Source organism: Anneissia japonica, unplaced genomic scaffold (genome assembly GCF_011630105.1).
Source record: "Anneissia japonica isolate Jap-2015-1 unplaced genomic scaffold, ASM1163010v1 scaffold93_len1081246_cov171, whole genome shotgun sequence".
In the NCBI taxonomy this organism is placed as follows: domain Eukaryota; kingdom Metazoa; phylum Echinodermata; class Crinoidea; order Comatulida; family Comatulidae; genus Anneissia; species Anneissia japonica.
The window spans coordinates 588,803-610,126 of record NW_022726429.1 but is presented as its reverse complement, the minus strand read 5'-3'; the positions used below and the strand labels follow the sequence as shown (position 1 = coordinate 610,126).

General features: G+C 36.5%; 1 protein-coding gene across 1 annotated transcript; it reads left to right on the top strand.

The window, feature by feature from the left end:
- Window positions 1-3,571: 3,571 nt before the first annotated feature.
- Window positions 3,572-15,368, top strand: LOC117113197 (NADPH oxidase 5-like). The gene is made up of 12 exons (XM_033256484.1): window positions 3,572-3,762; window positions 5,026-5,173; window positions 8,193-8,394; window positions 9,257-9,486; window positions 9,726-9,926; window positions 10,375-10,550; window positions 11,009-11,200; window positions 11,666-11,798; window positions 12,556-12,758; window positions 13,268-13,486; window positions 14,649-14,912; window positions 15,007-15,368. The coding sequence occupies exons 1-12, from the start codon at window positions 3,664-3,666 to the stop codon at window positions 15,136-15,138; spliced, it is 2,199 nt and encodes a 732-aa protein (XP_033112375.1). The 5' UTR covers window positions 3,572-3,663; the 3' UTR covers window positions 15,139-15,368.
- The last annotated feature ends 5,956 nt before the right edge of the window (window positions 15,369-21,324 follow it).

Below are 21,324 nucleotides of genomic sequence, written 5' to 3'. Positions count from 1 at the left end.
GGCCCTATGTAATTCGCAGGCCTACAATATTACATTGTTGTGTAAACAAATGTATCAATGTATTTTGGAAAGGCAGGATATCAGTGTGTAGGCTATATACCCAACTATGAAAGAAGCAAAACAGATAAAATAACTAAATTTATAATTGTTCATTGGGGTTTGTATTGTTATATAATATACTTTAAACATACTCATAAAATCATTAAATGTTACATTATATATTCATATAACATGTTACCGGGGTGCCGGTAGTTCTTCAAGCATTACAACGATGAATAATTTTCGATCTAACATTAATAAAATATAATTTTAAAACGAGCAATACTAAACTGACAATTTATATATTATAGTATAGTCTTGAAAAAAATAGTAATTTGACAATATTTCATGTTACCACTTGTTATGTCAACTTCAAGTCTTTCAGAGTTAACAATTACAATTATATAAGAAACTATATAATATTGTAACCGTATTAGTAAAATACGAAAAGGTATGTTGCTTAACTAATATAGGATGTGACTTTTCACATGATTCAGCAAGCTTTAACTAGTGATTTAAGTGGAAAACTGTTCACTTAATTCACCTGAATACAGCTAATATATCGAGAGCTAACGAAAGTTTGTCTCAAAATAATCATGGTAGTCAAAATAAATGCAATCTTTGCTGCGTTAGTTATTACACATGAAGTAAATATAAACTCTCTCCTCCCCCACCACCTACACACACCCACCAACTCTATGACATGCACACACCTACAGCACGAACACTTACTTTCAAATGTGTTTGAAAGAAAAAGGAGGATGTACAAACCAGCAATAAAATTGGAAAAACAAATGGAAATAAGTGTTAATATACATTTTTTATTGAACATTAATGACTGCAGTCATTAATCCTTCCCAATTCTATATCCACAAATGAATAAATTTTATGTCACTTTGCAAAATATCCATATTTAAAAATTTGCACCTTTCCATCACTGCATTCAAACAGTTTCTGAAAGCATTAAAACACTTAACATTCGGGAACTTTTGCCAGTTAGTTGATCATTTTAATAAGACTATATCAGTTCTGACATAAATTGGTTAACCTTAGGTCCTCTGGTTTATATTTCACTCAAGTTACCTGGGTTTTCTTGTTGGGGGGGGGTGTGGGGTTGTAATTTATAACAAAACACAACAAAAATCTAAGATCAAATAAAGTAGTGTCTTAAGCCAGGCGGGGCACTGACTGCGTCCAGATCCGATGGTCGTCAGTCGACGCAATTCTATAGAGAACGCAACGCCACGAAGTGCGCGCAACGGATCATTTTTAATGACGATCCGTTCAGACTGCCACACCGACAATCAGCAGACGGCATCACGTCGTCCAGCGCTCATAAAGAGCGGAGTTGGATTCGTCGTACGACGCAGTGAGTGACCGGCTTAACTATAACACTTATGGCTGGTGCACACCACGTCAACCGGCCGACATACGAACTCGTCCGCACTATTGAGCACTTGCCCAGCGCAATTCTAGTGGACTGACAGTCGGCGGCAGTTGTTGTTATGGTTACTTGCACACTGTAAAGTAGCATATGAACGTGTGTTTAATTCAAGTAGTATTCTGTTGTAAATTTCTTAAGTTTGCGAGTCTATTGATGGTCGTGGGTGTACGATGGTTTCAAGAAGTCTTTCAAAACGATAAGATGTAACTAACGAGAAGGATAATAATATCTCTTCAATTGGGCATACTTATTGTGAGGCAAACAAAAAGAAAGTATTCAGTTATTGTAGAACATTTTTTGTTTCGTACCATAAGTTTATATTTTCAGTAGGTCTATGTAAGCGAAGTGTTTAAGAGGGGTACATACAATGATGTATATTCAACTTAAAATCCACAAGTTTAATGATTCACTTAATGATTACAACGATGACGACGGTGATGGTAACGATAATGATTCCGCATCCGATGACGATGAGATGACGATAACGCGTCGATAACCATAATGATAATAATGAATAATGATGATGACGGTGGCTACAACGATAGTGATGGTGATGACGACGATAAATACAAGGATAACGACAACGATAACGATTCCAATAACGACAGTGACAGTGACAATAATAACGGTAGTCCAATAGACTTAATAATGATGATGATGATGATGATGATGATGATGATGACGACGATAATGAATATGACGACACCGACGATGATGATAATGATGACGATAACGATAATATTAAAGATAATATAAGTTATAATTTTTATACAGTAAAATATAGGCTTGTAAAAATATGCGGGCCTAAATTATATCAAGCTTATTGCTTATTTTCTTTTATTCCACTGGTATTTAAGTCAAGAATAATATTTTCGTAGGTATTTTCTTCTTTATCATTGTAATTTTAGACCTGATATTATCTGAAATGTGTATCAGAAGTGGCACTTTCTTTTTATGTGATGGTATTATGAATAAAAGAAATGACAAGTTTAGATATCTGTATTGTTTTGGAATACTCTAAAAATGTTCGTGTTAAGATTGAGATTGGAAATTGGCATGGAGGTAAAACACTGTGAGAGGAAGACGAAGGTATTGTGAGCAGACGCGTAGCGACGGTCACTAGGCAGTTTTTAATTTGAGCAACGACGCACGCTATACCATGGCATACCAGATTCCCTCATCCGTGACTGTCTAATTCGGGCCAAACTGCAAAATGCAGACGAGAACTCAGCGTTCTCGCATGCGCAGATGACTTCTTACTGGCATCATTATGTTCTAGGAACTGCCATCCTTGTATCCCAGTATAAAGCGGGAGCTAGTGAAAACTATTTCTATTGACCTATTCGTCGAATATGGAAATAGTGAGTAGGTCCTACAGTCTCAATTCATTAAAACGTTATATTTATATTTTCTATATAGATAGAACATACATTAAAATGGCTAGTAAAATAATTAAAACGATACGAATCAAAAGAGACAATAATACAATTTAAGCATCACCATAATACATTGATGAAGTACACACTTATTTATCGAGACATGGTAATTAAATCAATTTATTAAATCTAAATAAGTACCGTAGGTCTATCGTCAATGTGTGGTTGTTGTATAATTGCATTAAATAGGTTCTTTGCCAGAAGTCATGCACTTCTACGTAGTATTAAATATTATGCTCTGTCTACACTACCGTACTATCAAATTATATGTGAAAAAAGTGTGTGATGTGCCCATATATGGGCGTGATGATGTCATATTACACCCATCACATTTATTTTTAACATAGAATTTAATAGTGGGACAGAACTTTGAAGATATAGAAATTTCCAGAAAAATTGGAACCAGGATGTGAGGAATGAAGCCCTCGCCTCACCCCACCCCTCCCTCCGCAGGAGCATGTTATGCCTATACGGGCGCATTTATCCCCACACTCATAGGTTCTCTATTGGTGTTCCCCTCCCCGGAGGGAAACATCCTGCATTCACCCTAAATTGAGCCGTATTCGCTATTTGCTATTCCGGGCCGATATACTGCTATCACTTAATTAACAGACCACACCTGCTGGATATAGCATACAGGTGTGTTGGTCTGTGGAATAGCATTCTATAGGCACGAGAGCCGGGAGTTGCAACTATAATTTGAGGCGTGGGGAGCAGACCTACGCCATAGGCTATAACACCAATATGTTCAGCGCTCATGTGCAGGAATACTGCCTTGCAACCACACTGTATAGCAGGCAAGTGGACCTCAGCGAATTCTGCAGTGCGGTACCCTTTGAGGAGGTATGCTAAAACTTAAGGGCCTTTAGGAAATTCATGTGTCTTACTGTTTCATACCTTCTGATGTGGCCATGACAGTTCGTCCATTGTTTTTAGCATTATACGTCAGAAAAAGTGTGCTGCACTTTCGGCTTGTAAATTTCATAGAATATTAACAATAATCAGTTACCAACTTACATTTCCAGAAGCATTACACTTTGCTACAATAGTAGTCCGACACTTCGAAGTTGCTTGGTTTATGAAAGTAATTTGAACTTGGATCAGCTGCGATGCATGGACCAACTAAAGTTACTAATCAAGCGACCGAATTAAAGTTACGTTATTATCTTAACTATTCCGCTTGTTAATATCACGTGACTAAGTCTACAGTTTATATATATATTGCACTAATTTTACCCAGAGTAAGCCCAAACTGGTTTTCATAGGATTCATGCACAGTATACATAGACCTAGTACCGTTAAAAAAAACATCAAAGGACTGCTGTACAACATAAGCATTAAAGATGTACTATCAGGCAAAAAGACAGCAAAATCAAGGGTAGAGTCACTGGTAGGGGATGGGGCTCTGGGGGAAGGGCCCTATCGGGGTGAGGAAAACCATAAGAAAAGTTAAGTGTATTTCTACATATTTTTTACTCTCAAAATCAATTAAATATGCCTTTCAAACCCATATATTTTCAAAGTTTTCGGGAGCTTCGCCCATTGGACCATTACGGTTTATTTTGAGCGTCACCTTACCACGCCCACTTTCCCCCATGTCGGGACATCGCCCCCTCCCCCGTTTTAGGTACCTTTGACCCCCGTCGGACAAATCCTAGTGCCACACCTAAGCAAAATACCTGAAAAAATCAAATAAAATTATGAATAACTTATTTCAAAAGATCAACTAAATTATTAGCTTCCAACGAGAAAAAGATCGAAAAAAATTTTCCCTTATTTGCATTTACTGTACTACAAAAATCCTTAAATTGACTATTTAAGGATCAATGCAAAATAATTAAGTTATTATTTAACGGTCATAAAATTGATGGGAGAATTTTTTTAATTCAAATTACTTATTAGTTAATAACTTACTTAAATATACAAATTAAGCAATTCAAATGTGGAATTAATATTTTCAATTTTTTTACCTCATGACTGATGATAGTACATATTTTAAGTTTACAATAGGATCACATATACCGATTTATCAACAAACCCTGAACATTTTTAGTATTCTGACAAGGACCCATAGTCTTTTTTTTCTCAAACTATTTTCGTTTGCAGAACTTTGCAAGAAATTTGTTCAATTTCTTTGACCAAAATGGAGAAGGACTAATCAGGCTTTCCAGCGTGATTCAGCAGCTTGGTGAATTTGAGATGTTGCCACCAATTGAGAAACTGCGATACATTTTCCACGTTATTGATACTGAAGGTAGCCTACTTTTTGTGTTTTGATTTGGTATTCCACGTGGTTATACGTCATTGATTACGTAATGTTTGTTCTGAGTGTGTACAAGGGTCATAGGTAAGATCAGAGATTGATACAAAGGAGGTTTTATCGTCATTATCGATATTGCATCTATTTAATCCTTGATTGCATTTTCCAATAAGCAGATCTGAATGTGTTCATGTTCATCGCTCTATGAAGTTTTTTTTTTTGGTACCTGGGGGTGCCGCTTTAAGACACAACATACGGGTCTATAGTTACCCTTATATAGCATTCAATTATCTATACTTATCACTCACCCTGACAACATCACTGCATGCCTACTCTTGATTTCATAGTGTCGGCAGTGTACAATGCCATTACAACTTTAACACAGTGTAATAAATATTAGTGATTAACACATCTAGACGGTTGAAAACCGTCGTCCCCGAGTCACGTGACCAGCCTTGCGTGTCATATTTTGTAATAACAGAAATAAATCTTTTAGCATTAATGGTTATATATAGAAGACGAGCTAGCGGTAAATTAGATATAAATTGACAGAAAGCGCGCACAGCTTCAAATCATGATCTACTCAATAAGGCAACATTTTTTCAGATACTTGCGCAAGAGCACATTTGCAATTTTGTGTAGGCATACATGAGAATAATCGATACCTTATTTAGGATAATATAAGGAAATTGAGTGACTGTCAGGTCTATTTTGTTTGTCCGTGCTTTGATCAACAATCGGTAATGAAAGAAATATAATGTGTATACTTCACGAAGATTGCGTTAGTCGATAAAGAGACCGAATCATTGACCAGTAAATTAGTGTCCATCGCAAACAATAATGTACTAATAGCATGAGGCCTAATTCTAATGCTCACGCGTAAGTACTTTATCTTATCCAATCAAAGAACGAAATTTCAGTATGTTTTCGGCTACTAATTTCTAAGACCACCAATTTATTTGAACCTAATTAAGACCTACGCCCATATCTTGTCGTGAAAATCAAAAAATAGGCCTATATCAGCATAGATAATCTAAAGTATATCAAATTATGTATTGATTAAGTCAATATCAGTCTTGTAATCTGGTATTTTGTAAACATACCCTTTCTTCCATGTAGTTCACGGTGTATCAAGTTTACGAGTCATAGGCATGACGGCGGTGAGAATAAAAACAAGTTCTAAAAAGCTCCGATGAGGGTAGTATAATAGAGGCAATAGAGTAAATTGGCCCTAACGGCCGCCCATACAAAAAAGATCTATTAATCAATCAGCCGAGTGATTATAGTGGCCCTAACGGCTGCCCACACACAAGGTACTCCAAGATCTCCTCATCGGAGCTAAAAACTTCCATATAAAACTATTATTTCCAACGTATACCAAGAAAAAGGAAGATACTATTTAAAGATAGCATATCAAAAGAAAATAGTCAAAAGACAAGGTCAGGGTCACGGAATTCAATTATTTACCCTCCAGCATAAAAGAAAATAATGGAATCGCCCCTCATATTGAGGCAGCATTTAAGAAAATAATGTACCTGGCCACATCATTATTTTCCTGAGGGTATGCTGCAGTTTCGTCCCATTATACACGGCCTGCTTGTTGGTATTCATGGCACAGGCAGAAGGTTTTCACTCTGGAGTAACTGCTCTAGTTTTATAATTTGGATTAATATGATGAATATTTTCCCGAAAGGTAATTATTGCCACTCATTGTTTTCAAATATCAATTCTTACCCGTCTACTTTTAGTAATTATCATACTTAAATATATACTGAAGGCGTGATGCCCAGGTGGCTACACATACATTTATGATATCACATAATTGCTATTTTCTAGAAAATTCAGGATGTTTGGTGGACTCATCATAAGCACAAAAAAAACATACTTAAATATGATTACATATTTTCAGAAAAAAATTCAAAACTTAAATTTAGAGGTATTATATTTATACAATAATTTGCACTTATCGCGAACAAATGAAAGTCTGTATATTTGTGCAAGGTTTAATTTTAATCCAATTATATGTAGGTGATAGTAGGCCTAAAGCAGCATTTTATACAGCACTGTAACAACGGATTATTTATTTTTTTCGCGTTGTATAATTATGCAGTAATAATTTGCTCATTGTGTGATTACATTGTAGGCGCTGACTGTAACTACAGTAATTATTGTAAATAAGTAATGTAATTTCCACAATACCTGCTGACAGAAGCAAATAATCACTTTAATCCTGCGTCGTGACGTAAGATTGCATGCTTACTTAAGTCCAATGTTATTCTTTTTCTAATGTGTAGATTTTTTCTGTATTTTAGACATTACTTTAGATCATCAACAAAATAATTTAGAAACAAGTCGCGTTGTATATATGGTTGTATGAATTTCAAATATTAAACCTATTTCCATATTTATATCAATTTGTAAAAATTGTTTCCTACGGACGTTAGAGTGAAATCAACTAAAGATGGCCTAGAGGGCAGTATACAAGGAAATATATTAATCAAGTTACTGTTCGATACGGATCACTCGAAATTTTAAAGGGTCAAAGGTGATTTTAGGGTGAAGCTTGGTTCAAATCAACACGATTAAGGTGGAAACCAAGACTTGAATAGCTCTTTTGTCGCATTCTGCCTTGTGAATGTTGTTGAAACCAATCACAAAAGTAGAGCAGTCATTCCATCTTCGCCCTGTACCTGAATACATTACCAGCAATACGCAGGTCGTGTATGATGGGCAAACTGCAGCATAACCCTCACTGAAATAATGGAAATGCTCGTCGTATTCGGGCAGATTATATTCTTGTGTGCTGCAGCCTACCCTGAAAAATGGAATCGCCTGCCGTCTTCAGGTGGAGGTAAACATCGATGCTTGCATACGTCAGGCAACTTTTATGTTCGCCGTTGCGTTTATTACGCGTCTAATTTTAATATGCGTTGTGTTTCTTGCAACTTCATCAACATTGCGTCTATAGTGTTACACAAACTTAAAACTTAAAAGCTTACGGTTTATTCTAAAGGTACAGGACTGGTTAACATGGAGACACTGCTGAAGCATTTGGGACTTTGGGTCGACGTTCAATCGTCTGGCCTCACCAGCCAACAAGTACATTCTGTGGCCAGCGCAGTTTTTACAACTCATGGAAATGCAGATGTAGTGTCAATTGAAGAAGTTATCAAGACAATTGAGGATAATAAAGCATTGATGGCGGTTATGACAAGGTACAATCCAGGTTTACATAAAGCCCTGCTCACTCTATCAAATTGCGTGTGACAAATAACTGTGATACGCCTATATTTCGTTCAGTATGACAACGCAATGCCCATATGGGCACATCACACAAATTTTCCACACAACATTTGATAGTGTAAAGTCCCATTCCTTCAAAGTCTAACTTAGTTGTTATACATGTTTTTGAATTTTGCAAAGCATGTCAATATTTATGGCAGATACTGTTTTTGATCAGCTAATAAACCTGAAAAATTCCATATTTTTATATTTCCCAATTTGCATATTTAGTTAAGTCAGTAAAAGGCTAACAGTTATTTCTATTTTATAGCACAAGTTACAAAGGTCTCTATAACAATTTTCCTCCCTAATCAACGAACTCATAAAAATTACAGTCCCTGCAGTCTTTGCATTGACCTTTCATAGGGCATTGCCGGACTGTCAATCAGACTTAACAGCTGACCAATCATGGCAGGGCTAGGATCACGCACTCGTCCCACAAACGTACGCTGTACAAGGGGCGGGGCTTATCGGAGGAAATAAGGGCCAAAAGTAAAAAGTTTACATGCCTATATCAGTAATTAATGACACCTGGTTTGTTTTGATAGTTACACGCGTAGGAATAGCTACTGAATCAAAATTATTACGAGAAATGAAAAACCATAATACTTAACGATAATACAACAACAAAGTAGCGTTCAAGAAAATTATTTTGTATCAAAGCTCTGTGATTTGCCCATATGTTATGGGCATGACAAAGTTATATAATCAATATTTGTAACACATAATTGTCAAAGAATAATTGATAGTGTGGACAGACTTTTAATGGAATGAATGATTTTTGTTTCATTTCAGCGTCCATCAGAATCAAGTCCTCGCCAATGAGCAGCAAAGCAAAGGGCACCCTCATCGATCAAGCAGAACACCATTTCCTTTCAAACTTCCTCGTCGATTTTGTTCCGTTAAATATATTGCTTACAATAAGCGAAAGATTGTAGTCTTCCTGTTTATCATCTTTGTCAATATGTTCATGTCCGGTTACGGAGCTTGGAAATACAGGGAGCATAACTGGTGTGTCATTATAGGTAATTTGTCAAACATTGATCCTCTGATCCTATATTTCCATCATTTACGGCCCTTAATGTCTCACTGATGTGTTTTGTCATATGCAATATATATAATTTTGTAATTTAATATTATCACATTCTAACTTATATTTCACCCTTTTAAAGAAGTTGTAACCTAAATGGTCTTAAATTAAGTATGACTTATTATGCTAATAAGCCTAAATTTATAATATATAATTTATTTCCTTTACGCTCAGCTCGAGGATGTGGTGCCTCCTTAAACGTAGCGGTTGTCATGGTGGTAATGTTTATGTTACGGTACTGGGCCACGCGTATGAGGAGAACACGGATGGCAAAGCTTCTTCCGCTGGATAACTTCCTGATGTTTCACAAAATGCTAGGCGTCATCGTGGCCTGCTACTCGTTAGTACATACAGTCGCACATGTTGGAAACGCAAGTATGAACACGCCCTTGGTAGGCCTGCATTAGTAATAGTAGTATTAGTGGCAGCAGAAACTTTAATTGCCATGGTAATAAGAAATTACTGCTAAAACACAACCATGAAGACCGACGGTATGTAAAAATCCCAGCAGTACACGCCGGTGTCGGCGTGTGCGTCGGCAACCAGTGGGGTATCTACGGGACGTCCACTAGAAATTTACTTAGCCAAAAAAACAACAACGAACAAACAAAAAAAGTAATAAAAATCACCTCATTTCACCTTATTTTGCCAGTCAACGTCAATCACCTAATCATAGAGTTCAGAAGCAGCACAGACTGGAGTTGCTGCGAGTTAAGTGAATTCCCAGATACAATTTCTCTTTCAACCGGGAGTAAAGCTAAATTTTAATATGATGATGAATGTGGGTTTAATTCCTCATAATTGTGTATGTGATTTATTGCAGTATTGATGACGCAACTGTCGACTAATGGACTTAGTCTTTGGGATGTGCTTTTCACCTTTAAAGCTGGAGTGGGCTACGTGAAGCACAGTGCATATATTACCGGCTGGGTTCTAATCAGCTGCCTCCTGGTACTCATATTGGGGTCAACTAACTATGTACGACAACTACATTTTCAGGTATGTGTGCAGGCAGGAGGTACCAGTAAGCTTTGGCACCGTCAACCAACCATAGAGGAAGTAGCTATAGTCACCAGTCAATCATAAATCCATTACAATATATCACCAAACAATCATAGAGAAGTAACTATAGATCCTCACGTCACCAGCCAATCATAAATCCTTAACAGTATTTTGCCAACCAAATTGCTGAATTAACCATAGACCCTTACATCACCAGCCAATCATAAATCCTTAACAGCATTTTCTCAACCAATCATTGAAGTAGCCAGAGACCTCACGTCACCAACCAATCAGAAATGTGTAACAAAATATTGTATACCAATCATGGAGTAGTAAAACTAAATTGAACCAATCGTGTACTCGGAGCTGAATACTTTTGACAAATAGGCCTACTGAAGTCGTGTGTAATCATCGACAAATCATAACCATGCATATTGAAACCATACTTTGTTTAGATTTTCTTCATGAGTCATCTCCTTTACTTGCCGTTCATCATCACCCTGCTACTTCATGGCCCAAACTTTTGGAAGTATTTGGTTATTCCTGGAGGATTATTCGTTGTGGAGAAAACATGGAGCAGCGATCTGTTAAAGAGACTTCGATATGGACGGACGTACATAGAAGAGGTTCATTTGCTTCCTAATGGGGTAATATAATGCGCTAAACCTATTTCATCGACATTTTGATAAAGACAGGACATTTCGTTTTTTGTTCAAACGCATGCGTATTGAAATGCTGCAAGAACTCTTTCTACATCCAGGTTTCCATAAAGTCTGTTGTTTTTTTACTGCAATCATTACACTGCGGAACTAATGATTCGTAGTTTGAACTGCACATGCCCGTACCAAGGTCAATAGACATAATCAAACATACGCATAGCATAGTATGTTTAAGTCAATTGACCATGGATAAGGGAATACGCAATTCAATCAACGAATTAGCTTATTCCCGACGCACGAAAACTCTCTTTGATTCGACAAACCCTCAAAAACTGTTGGCGATATTGTGCAGAGGTTTTATGGAAACCAGACTGTATGATATTTTCTTGTTCATAATGATGACGCCAATATAATGTGCTTGTCTGTTTTATTATGTATCCTGTTTTTCTTTAGGTTGCTCACTTGAAGATGACCAGGCATCGTAATTTCAAGTTCAATCCCGGAGATTACGTCTTTCTACACATCCCAGTTCTACAGAAGTATGAGTGGCATCCCTTCACAATCAGTAGTGCCCCTGATGATACTGGTACTCGTCCGTTTTATTAAATACAATCCATAAAATAGCAACTAAACGGGTGATGCACATATCGCTACTCCAGTAACGCAACACCTCTCACCGGCTACAGCCAGGAGTCCCGACCCATTTAGAGACCCAGGATATTATTCGGCATTTGCCAGGACCATTGTTCAAATCGGCTGAGCGGGCCCCTTGGAGCTGGACGTGTAAAAAAGTATCATATTACCCAACTAAGTTCCTACTACACAACTCTCAGGGTAGTGGTAGTGAGTGACGAAGACCTAATCAGATAATTTAGGCCTCTTCGTTACGTCACTGCTCTATATTCTCCAGTTTTTCTTAAATTCAACGTAATTTCCTTTGTACAATTTTAATGTTCCTTAGGGCAGGATTTTTTCCCACTGGCAGATGCTTTCATCTTTACTGTTTACAATTTATTGTGATATCCAGCGTTACCGCAAAATTCTTTCGAGTTAAGATTCATATATTCCAGGATATAGGCTATAGGATTATAATATGCGCCTATGTTATATATCATATTATATCATATCATATATTATATTATACTTTAAAAAGTTATATAGTATAGTATATAGTACAATATATATATATATATATATAAATATTATATATATTAATATTAATATTATTATATATATGTTTTCTATAAGTATGGTTATAATAAATAATATTTTATATTAAATATTACACCATATATATATATATATATAATATAAAATATTATTTATTATAACCATACTTATAGAAACCTTATCGTGTCATATACGATCACTGGGTGATTGGACCAAAAACTTGTACAAGTTTTTTGAGACCCACACAGGACAGCAAAGAGTTGACAGTTACATAGTGGACAACAACAATGCAAGCACACCGAGTAAAAAGAGCACTCAGACAACCGGGTCCACTGTTACCAGAGTGAGACGAAGAAGTGCATCTTTCCGTGCAAATGTAAATTCTACATTATAGCTACTATCCCAAAGCAACGACAAGAAGGCCATGCTCATTTGTTTTTAAATTATTGTTAATGATAATTAATTATAACGAAATAGGGCCTAAATATTTTTTTTCCTTTTCAGTCGCAAAAATACATGTTGTACAGCACATACAAAAACAAAACTTACTGAGAAAACATTCATCTTAGCATTTATTTGAAAAATCTAACATTATTTTCGAATTCCTCACGCTTCCATTCGAGTGTGGCAGACATTTCAATACATCTGTAATACCTCTTTTAGATCCTAAGTCCATAAATATTTGGTTCAACACATTTCATTTTTTTAATGTAGTATTGGTATTTTTTTTTTTAAGTTTTCCAACAAGAGCAATACATACGGTACTATAGTTAACTTGTCTAAATGTATCCTAATAAATATTCAGCTTTCTGTATATCAAACTTGTAAATGTATCGTCAATGTTATGTAGGCCTACAAATATATTAACTATTATCTTTCTTCTGACGTCAGGTGTATATCGATGGACCATATGCAACACAGTCTTGCCGTGTTTTTGAGACTGATCACGCGGTTCTCGTCGCTACCGGTATTGGTGTAACTCCATTTGCATCAATCTTGTACAGCATTTTACATCGCTATCGAAATTCAAAGCTGACTTGTCCTTCCTGCCATCACTCATGGATTGAGGATGGTGCAGTAAGGTCATTGAACCGCCTGAAGAAGGTAACTTAGCCCCACCTTCCTTCCATCATTACACATTCAGGGGCGCAGACAGAGGGGAGGGGCGGTAGAAGGGGCTCTGACTCCCTCCCCCTCAAAATTAAAAAAAATATTCCGATTATTATAGTAAATGATCGGTAAATGTAAACCAATATATAATATATGAAATGCAAGCCACCCTCCTTTTATTATAATTTACAGAGTAACTGAGTGACCCTTGCCTCAGACTTCGGCGGACACGCCATGTCATCTATATACAGTATCTCAAATGTTGTTTGTACATTAATAAAGTTTAAATAAAAAAATATTTTGTTAGTCATGGTAACTTTCTGGTTACCCGTATCGAGGTAGCAAATGAAAACACTAATTTATTACAGTATTATTTGGTATAATTTAACTCTTTCCTGGTATAATACAGTTTAACCTCCCTCCAGTAAGCGATCACCTCCCTTAACGTCCACTCTGGTCCCTTTGTTCTTACTATTTAATTAGTGCATTTTAATACATCGCGTAAGCAACTAACTCCCGACTTTTTGACTTAGATTTTTCTTATGATTTACCTCTCGTAAGCAGTGGCGGATCCAGGAATTTGAAATAGAGGCCTCAAAGAGGGACTTTCGCAGATGGAGGGTCTATACTAGGCCTACCCGAGTCCCATTCATGAATCCGCCACTGGTAAGCGACCACCATTAAAGTTTGTAGTATCTTTTGACAACAATACAATCAGCTGCGTCAAGCTGCGTCAAACTAATAGTATAGGCTTAAGCAAACTATTAAAGAAAACAATATAAAAGCGGTAAGATAAATACTACGCTTTCTCACCTCATACTAATATTATGGGCTACACTATTAAAGGAATAATATAAAAGCGATAGGATGAATACTAGGTTTTCTCACGTCTGAGAAAATTCTTGCAGTAGGTAATAGAACAACATGCCTGCTTTTAAAACCTATTTAAAAATAGGCCTTCATCGGAGATTCGTGATTGTGAAATCACTACCCTTTGTTGGTGAATAAAAATTCACATGGTAAAACCTTTCAATTCTATCTTTTATCACATTAAATAATGCAAATTTTCCCGGGCCCTGGGCTCCGATCCTGGCCCCACCTTAGTTGCTCGCTGTTGATACTAGGCCTATTATTCTTTGTTTATTGCTTGCTACAGGTGGATTTTGTTTGGATAAATCGAGACCCGAAATCGTTTGAGTGGTTTGTTAGTTTACTCGCTCAGCTTGAAAACCAGCAAGAGGAGACCATATTCTCCGAATTTCTCACCATCCATTTATACATGACGTCAAAATCGCGTAAAGAGGATTCCCGCGACGTCGCGTTGCAGATGGCACTGGATCGCATGTGCCACCAAACTACTTCTGACGTCATCACAGGACTGAAAACAAGAACTAGGATTGGACGACCGAATTGGAGTGAGGTGTGTTATTGTTGAACTAACGAACGTATCATTGTTCGAACGATAAACGATCATACAATATCTAATCTTAAATTTGTGTTTGCTTTATTTACAGTTAATGTCATCAATCCAGAAGAGACGTGCTGGCAAAGTAAAAGTATTCTTCTGCGGCCCAACTATATTAGCAAATATAATCAAGTCCCAAGCTCAGAAACATGGCTTCCTTTTCTGTAAAGAAATATTTTGATTAATTGAAAATAAATTATATAAATTAATTGGATTTTGTCGTTTATAAGTAGCCACTATTTTCAATTAGCGATATTTATATTTCGTTAACCGTCGCTGACCATGATCCTTATAGAGTACATAGTGAAGTGGAAGCAATGTATCTATTCAAATAGATTTTACATCCTTTATATTTATGTAGGTTTATATATTTACGCATGCATCCGAAATTAATAAACTAAAAAGAACTGACTCATTTGTATTCATTATTAATATGTTGATGTTGGTGGTGGTGGTTTTGTTGATACTAAAGTTAATGGTTCTGTAGTTGGTGTTAGTGGAAGTAGTGATTTTGTTGTTGGGGCTGGTGGTGGTGATGGTAGTTTTGTTAGTGCTAAAGTTGATAGATTGTGTTGGTGCTGGAGTGGTGGTTATGGTAATGGTGCCAGTGTTTGGGTGGAAGTACCAGTGTTTGTGGTAGTAGTTGCAGTTGTGTTGGTACATGAGTGATGGCTGCGATGGATGACGATTAGCCTATAGAGATGAAATAACTACAATTACCAATTTTAGGCCTAATATAAACGATGATTTTTGGCAACACATAATATTAATGGGTAACAGAATGACACCCGAAGTCATTTGCCTCGGTTTACCTAGATACGGTTGATCGTCAACGTCGCTATACGAGTTGGTAGGTCATCAGTGTCTCATGGCTGGTACGGTAAATGCCGTAGCCAGCTATTGGGACAGTTGAGACAGTCTCGCACATTTTTTCTACTGGGTCCACAAAGAATGGGTTCACATATTTTAAAATGGGTTTAAATTATGCTGTTTTATGCACAAAATGAATAGACCTACACTTTTTGAAAAATGGGTGCAGATTTCTCATATTTTGCTTAAAATGGGTCAACTTTTAAGAAAATTGGTCCAGATTTTTCATATTTTTTTTGCGTAAAATGGGTCAATTTTTAAGAAAATGGGCCACATTACTTTGAATTTACACGTAAAGCGGGTCCACTCTGATATTGTCCCGCACTGTTTGAAAATCCTGGCTACGGGATTGCTCATGGCCATCCCAACGAAAATCAATAAAATATAGTCAATATATTATTTAAAAAATGTTTTAGATTGTGCATTGACCAGGTGGAAATACACCAGAGGTCACTGGCGTGGGGAGTGGTGGGAAGTGTATAGATCACTCGCTGTCCAGTGCTTACATCAATCCTCCAAGAAGTACAAAGTTATGTACCAAAAGTGTCCTCTATCCACACCCCCATTTCTTGAATCTTACGGAATCAAATTTTTGATGTTAAAATATTACCGATTTTACTCTATGGCAGTGAAATGTGGGGTTTGGATGATATTTCATCTACTAATAAGATACAAATGAAATTGTGTAAATACATATTAGGAGTTGGCAACTCAGCACCCAATATTGGTGTTAGAGGAGAATGCGGGAGATACCCCATACATTGCATGTTCTGTTAACGTTATTAGGTATTGGTTAAGACTGATTTATATGGACAGTGAAACATTTATTAGGCAATGCTATGACTTTCAATACAGAAAAACACAAAGAAACGAGCCTTAGATGTAAAAAATCTATTATGTTCCATTGGTTTTGGAGATATTTGGCATGAACAAAAAGTGAACGATTTTAATGATTTTGTATTTAATCTAAAACGAAGGTTAACAGACATTGAGAATCAAAGGTTTTTTGAAGAAATTAGGCAACATTCTAAATTAAAATTGTATTCACAAATTAAACATGAATTCAGATCAGAGGATTATCTAAAAAATGTAGACAATCACAGACATAAACAAATCCTTACGAAATTAAGATTGGGGATATTAGAATTAGAATTAGAAAGAGGAAGATGGTATAATGTTAATATAAAAATGAAAGATTATACAAATTATGTTCGTTACAAAAAGTCGAAGATGAATATCATTTTACCTTAGTTTGCCCTTTTTATTCAGATATTAGAACGAAATTTTTATTTACCTTTTACACAGACACTCCGTCTGAATTCAAATTTCTTAATTTAATGTCTACTAAAAATATTGATCTCATTTCAAAGTTATCAAAATGCTTATCTTACTCATTTAAACGCAGAAAAGAATATTTAGATGCACTCTAATTTTGTTAATATCATATTTTGTATATTATTTGGGCCAGAGGCCTATGTGATAAATAAATGTTCCTTGAACCTGTTTTCAAGGAAGAAGAAGAAGAATCTGTTGCCAGCTGTTTTTTTTTTGTTTTTTTTTATCGTTTTTTTGGAACAAAGAACAATAACCATTATTTGGGCCAGTATTAAACATTAAGAGCCAGTACGCAATACTCAATTTACTGTGATACGTTATAATATTAATCATTGCGCCCTCTATTTGCAATCTTCAAAGGTTGCTGCACTTCATCTTCACCAACAATTTATTTTTTTTTTTTTTTTTTGTAAAACCGGTGTATAATGGTTTATCAAATATAAATCAATATTAGGTGGAGGTATAGCTGGTTTGTCTGCAGCACTGGAGTTGTCTGAACGAGGGTTTACTGTAACTATTCTGGAGTCGGACACTGTACTTGGCGGGCGGCTTCACACGAAGGACGTAGAGTTACTGAACCAGACATGGCCAATTGAGACTGGGTTTCACGGTACGGTATTCACATTAGATACATTAGATAACAATGCTATGAATAAAAATTTTAATACAAAATGATAATTTTAAATCGATATTCGATGGTCTCTGTTACGGTATTTAAGTATGGCCCTAATTTGTATTTTATTGTCTTGTAGTTAACGATATAATTGATAGGCTTATGAAATGAAATAAACCGGATAGTCGTGTTAGGCTTACTAATTGTTTTGCCCATGGCAAATGTACCGAATAATTTATATATTATTTCGCCACATGTATGATATTTTGAAATTACAAGGTGGAGGATGCCATTGGGAGTTGGTGAGTGAGAACTTAAAAAAAAAAACTGTTAAATGGTTACAAAGTTGATACACCGGTGGGACGAGATATAGAGAAACTAGCAAAACTTTGTGTTGCATAATTCGCGCCGCGAAGTAAAGTGAAGCGTACTTGGTAGTTTAACAGCATCGTGCTATGTGTACATGCCTCAATTGTTAATGCGTATGTGTAACCTGATGGTCCAACTACGATATGTATAATTTGGTGATGCCAGTTCAATTGCGTCGTGTGGCTGTCTAATGGTTTATTGCAATGCGATGCGTGATTTGATGGCTCAACTGCGTGAATATTCGTAATGCAAAAGTTTTGTTGAGTCAGCTTTGCTGTAGTAGCCCTCTCATAAATAAATAACTGACGATTTGATTGCGTGCGCGTAACTTTATTATTCAATCGGTATTGAGCAAAACCTGATTGTTCAACTGCGTGGTGATGCGTAAAAACCTGGTGGTTCAACTGCGTGACGATGCGTAACCTGATGGTTCAACTGCGTGAGGATGCATAACATGGTGGTGCAATTGAGTGACGATGCGTAACCTGATGGTAACCGTGAATGTTCGTCACCTTACAGGTTCTACAGGTTCTACAGCGTGTGATGATGCATAACCTGATGGTTCAACAGCATAATATGCGTACTCTATATCTAGATATAGAGGGAGGACTAGATCACAGAGAAGTGGCTTCGTCGCCTCCGCTAATTTGCAAAATTTTCCCTGTGTTCTGACGTCTTTTCGACATCTATATCTCATACTTTTTTCATGAATTTGTACCTATGTATTTACGTGTAGCGTTTCTGTGAGCATTTGCCTTTGTAACTTGTGCAATTTGATTGGAAAGACGTAGGCTCATTGGCTTGACTCTCTTCGTGTGCGTTCTCACCGCCGTGCTACCCGGATCACAGCAGCTTGGTAGTAGTAATCAACAACCCGGTAAGCTTTAAAGCTAAATCACACAATGGTGCTTCCCGTTGTTCAAGCGGCCTGTAGTCTCGCCTTGTTCGTTAGGTTTATTGTTCCTCAACTGACATCTGATCTCTGGAACTCTCACAACAATGTTCTAAACATGAGACTTAGTCCTATCCACCATGCATTATCAACTGGTGAATTGAGTCCACAAGACGCAGGCCTCTGTTTTACAACCGTGTTGGACGAATATTTTCGGGAGAACCCCGAGTTCATTAAAAATATCCCTAGGACGGAAGCTATTAAAGAACCAAATTATTATCTACGCCGTTATCAAAAAACGATGTTGGAAGCTAGGAAAATAAAGAACAAGCTGAGAAGAAAGGCCTTTAGGAAAGATTCAACTCAGGAATCGAAAGTGGAATTCTTCAAGGCCTTGAAAGTCTATGACTATTTTAAAAAAGCCCATACCAATAATGAGAATAGGAGATCAACCCAATATGAGGAAAAACTATACCGTGCTAATTTTTGGAGATTTAGCAAAAATCTTCTCACCAATTCGCTCTACACTGGTCACAAAGGCCCTTCGTTTTCTAAAGAAACTGCAAACAATTTTTACTCAACTAAATATGGAATTCCAAAAACCATAGATGCTTCTCTACTGTCTTGGATACCGGACCCTTGTACACCGGAGGAAGATACAATTCCATTCAACACAAGCAGTATCCGCCCAAAAGACATTCGCAACGTTTTAAAACGCAAAAGTAAAAATTCAGCTCCTGGCCCTGACGGTATCTGCTACGGCTTACTGAAGAAACTTTCTTGTACTCACCACTTTCTAGCCACGCTATATAATAAAATTCTGGAAACTGGACAACCAGTGCCAACTTGGACAGATAGCAGAGTTACACTGATCCATAAAAAAGGTGCAACTGACTCCCCATCGAATTTTAGGCCTATCGCATTATCATCATGCACTGGTAAAATATTCCATATTATCCTAGCTAACCGTCTGGAAGACTTCATGAAGCAGAATAAACTCGTCAATACGGAATTGCAAAAAGCTTTTCTCAGAGGTATCAACGGATGTATTAAGCATAACACCGTTGTTCATGAGCTCATCAGACATGCTAAAGCCAACTCCCGAACAATTAACTTTACGTTTTTTGACTTGGAGGACGCCTTTGGTTCGGTGCCTCATAAGTTAATTAGTCTCGTACTTGATAGATCTAATGTTGATCCTTGTTTTAAAATTTACATTAATAATTTATATGCCAATATCTCTGGGTATGTTAAAACAAAGGATTGCCAATCGGATGAATTTAAATTTCGTAAAGGTATTTTTCAGGGCGATCCCTTATCTCCCCTTATCTTTATTTTGATTTTCGACCCCATTATCCAGGCATTGGTATTGGAGCTTTCCCACGGCTACAATATGGATGGAATGAAACACATCACAACTCCATTTGCAGATGACTTCTGCTTAATAACTGGTAATAAGAAAACACACCAAAGATTAATTAATAAGATATCCACCTTTACTTCGTCAATGGGACTTAAACTAAAACCATCCAAATGCAAATCTCTCTCTATTGTCCGTGGGAAAGCTTCGAATGTGCCGTACACTCTAGCTGATAGCACTATTGCATCAGTTCAAGACGAACATCATACATTTTTGGGCTCCATTATATCATTCCGTAATACCGAGAATGATGTCTTCCAATATCTTGAAGAGATAATTAAGAAAAATCTTAAAGTAATCGATAGTTCTCTTGTTAGGTCTGAATTCAAAGTCAAAATTTATTCCAATTACCTGTTACCTAGTTTAAGATTTCATCTGACTGTTAACGATATTTGTAAAACTCAGCTTGATAAACTTGATTCCCTCAGTAGCAAGTATGTAAAAAAATGGGTCTATTAAATTTAATATAATAGGCCTATATCCTGTCTCTTATACACATCTTCCCTAGGACGGAAGCTACCAAAGAACCAAATTATTATCTACGCCGTTATCCTAAAACGATGTTGGAAGCTAGGAAAATAAAGAACAAGCTGAGAAGAAAGGCCTTTAGGAAAGATTCAACTCAGGAATCGAAAGTGGAATTCTTCAAGGCCTTGAAAGTCTATGACTATTTTAAAAAAACCCATACCAATAATGAGAAAAGGAGATCAACCCAATATGAGGAAAAACTATACCGTGCTAATTTTTGGAGATTTAGCAAAAATCTTCTCACCAATTCGCTCTACACTGGTCACAAAGGCCCTTCGTTTTCTAAAGAAACTGCAAACAATTTTTACTCAACTAAATATGGAATTCCAAAAACCATAGA

Excerpts from the sequence above, each read along its gene's own strand:
- LOC117113197 (XM_033256484.1), top strand. The coding sequence starts at position 3,664 with ATGTTCAGCGCTCATGTGCAGGAATACTGCCTTGCAACCACACTGTAT. Across the intron at positions 9,487-9,725 it reads TAACTGGTGTGTCATTATAG|CTCGAGGATGTGGTGCCTCC; the intron begins GTAATTTGTCAA and ends CTTTACGCTCAG. Across the intron at positions 9,927-10,374 it reads CGCACATGTTGGAAACGCAA|TATTGATGACGCAACTGTCG; the intron begins GTATGAACACGC and ends GATTTATTGCAG.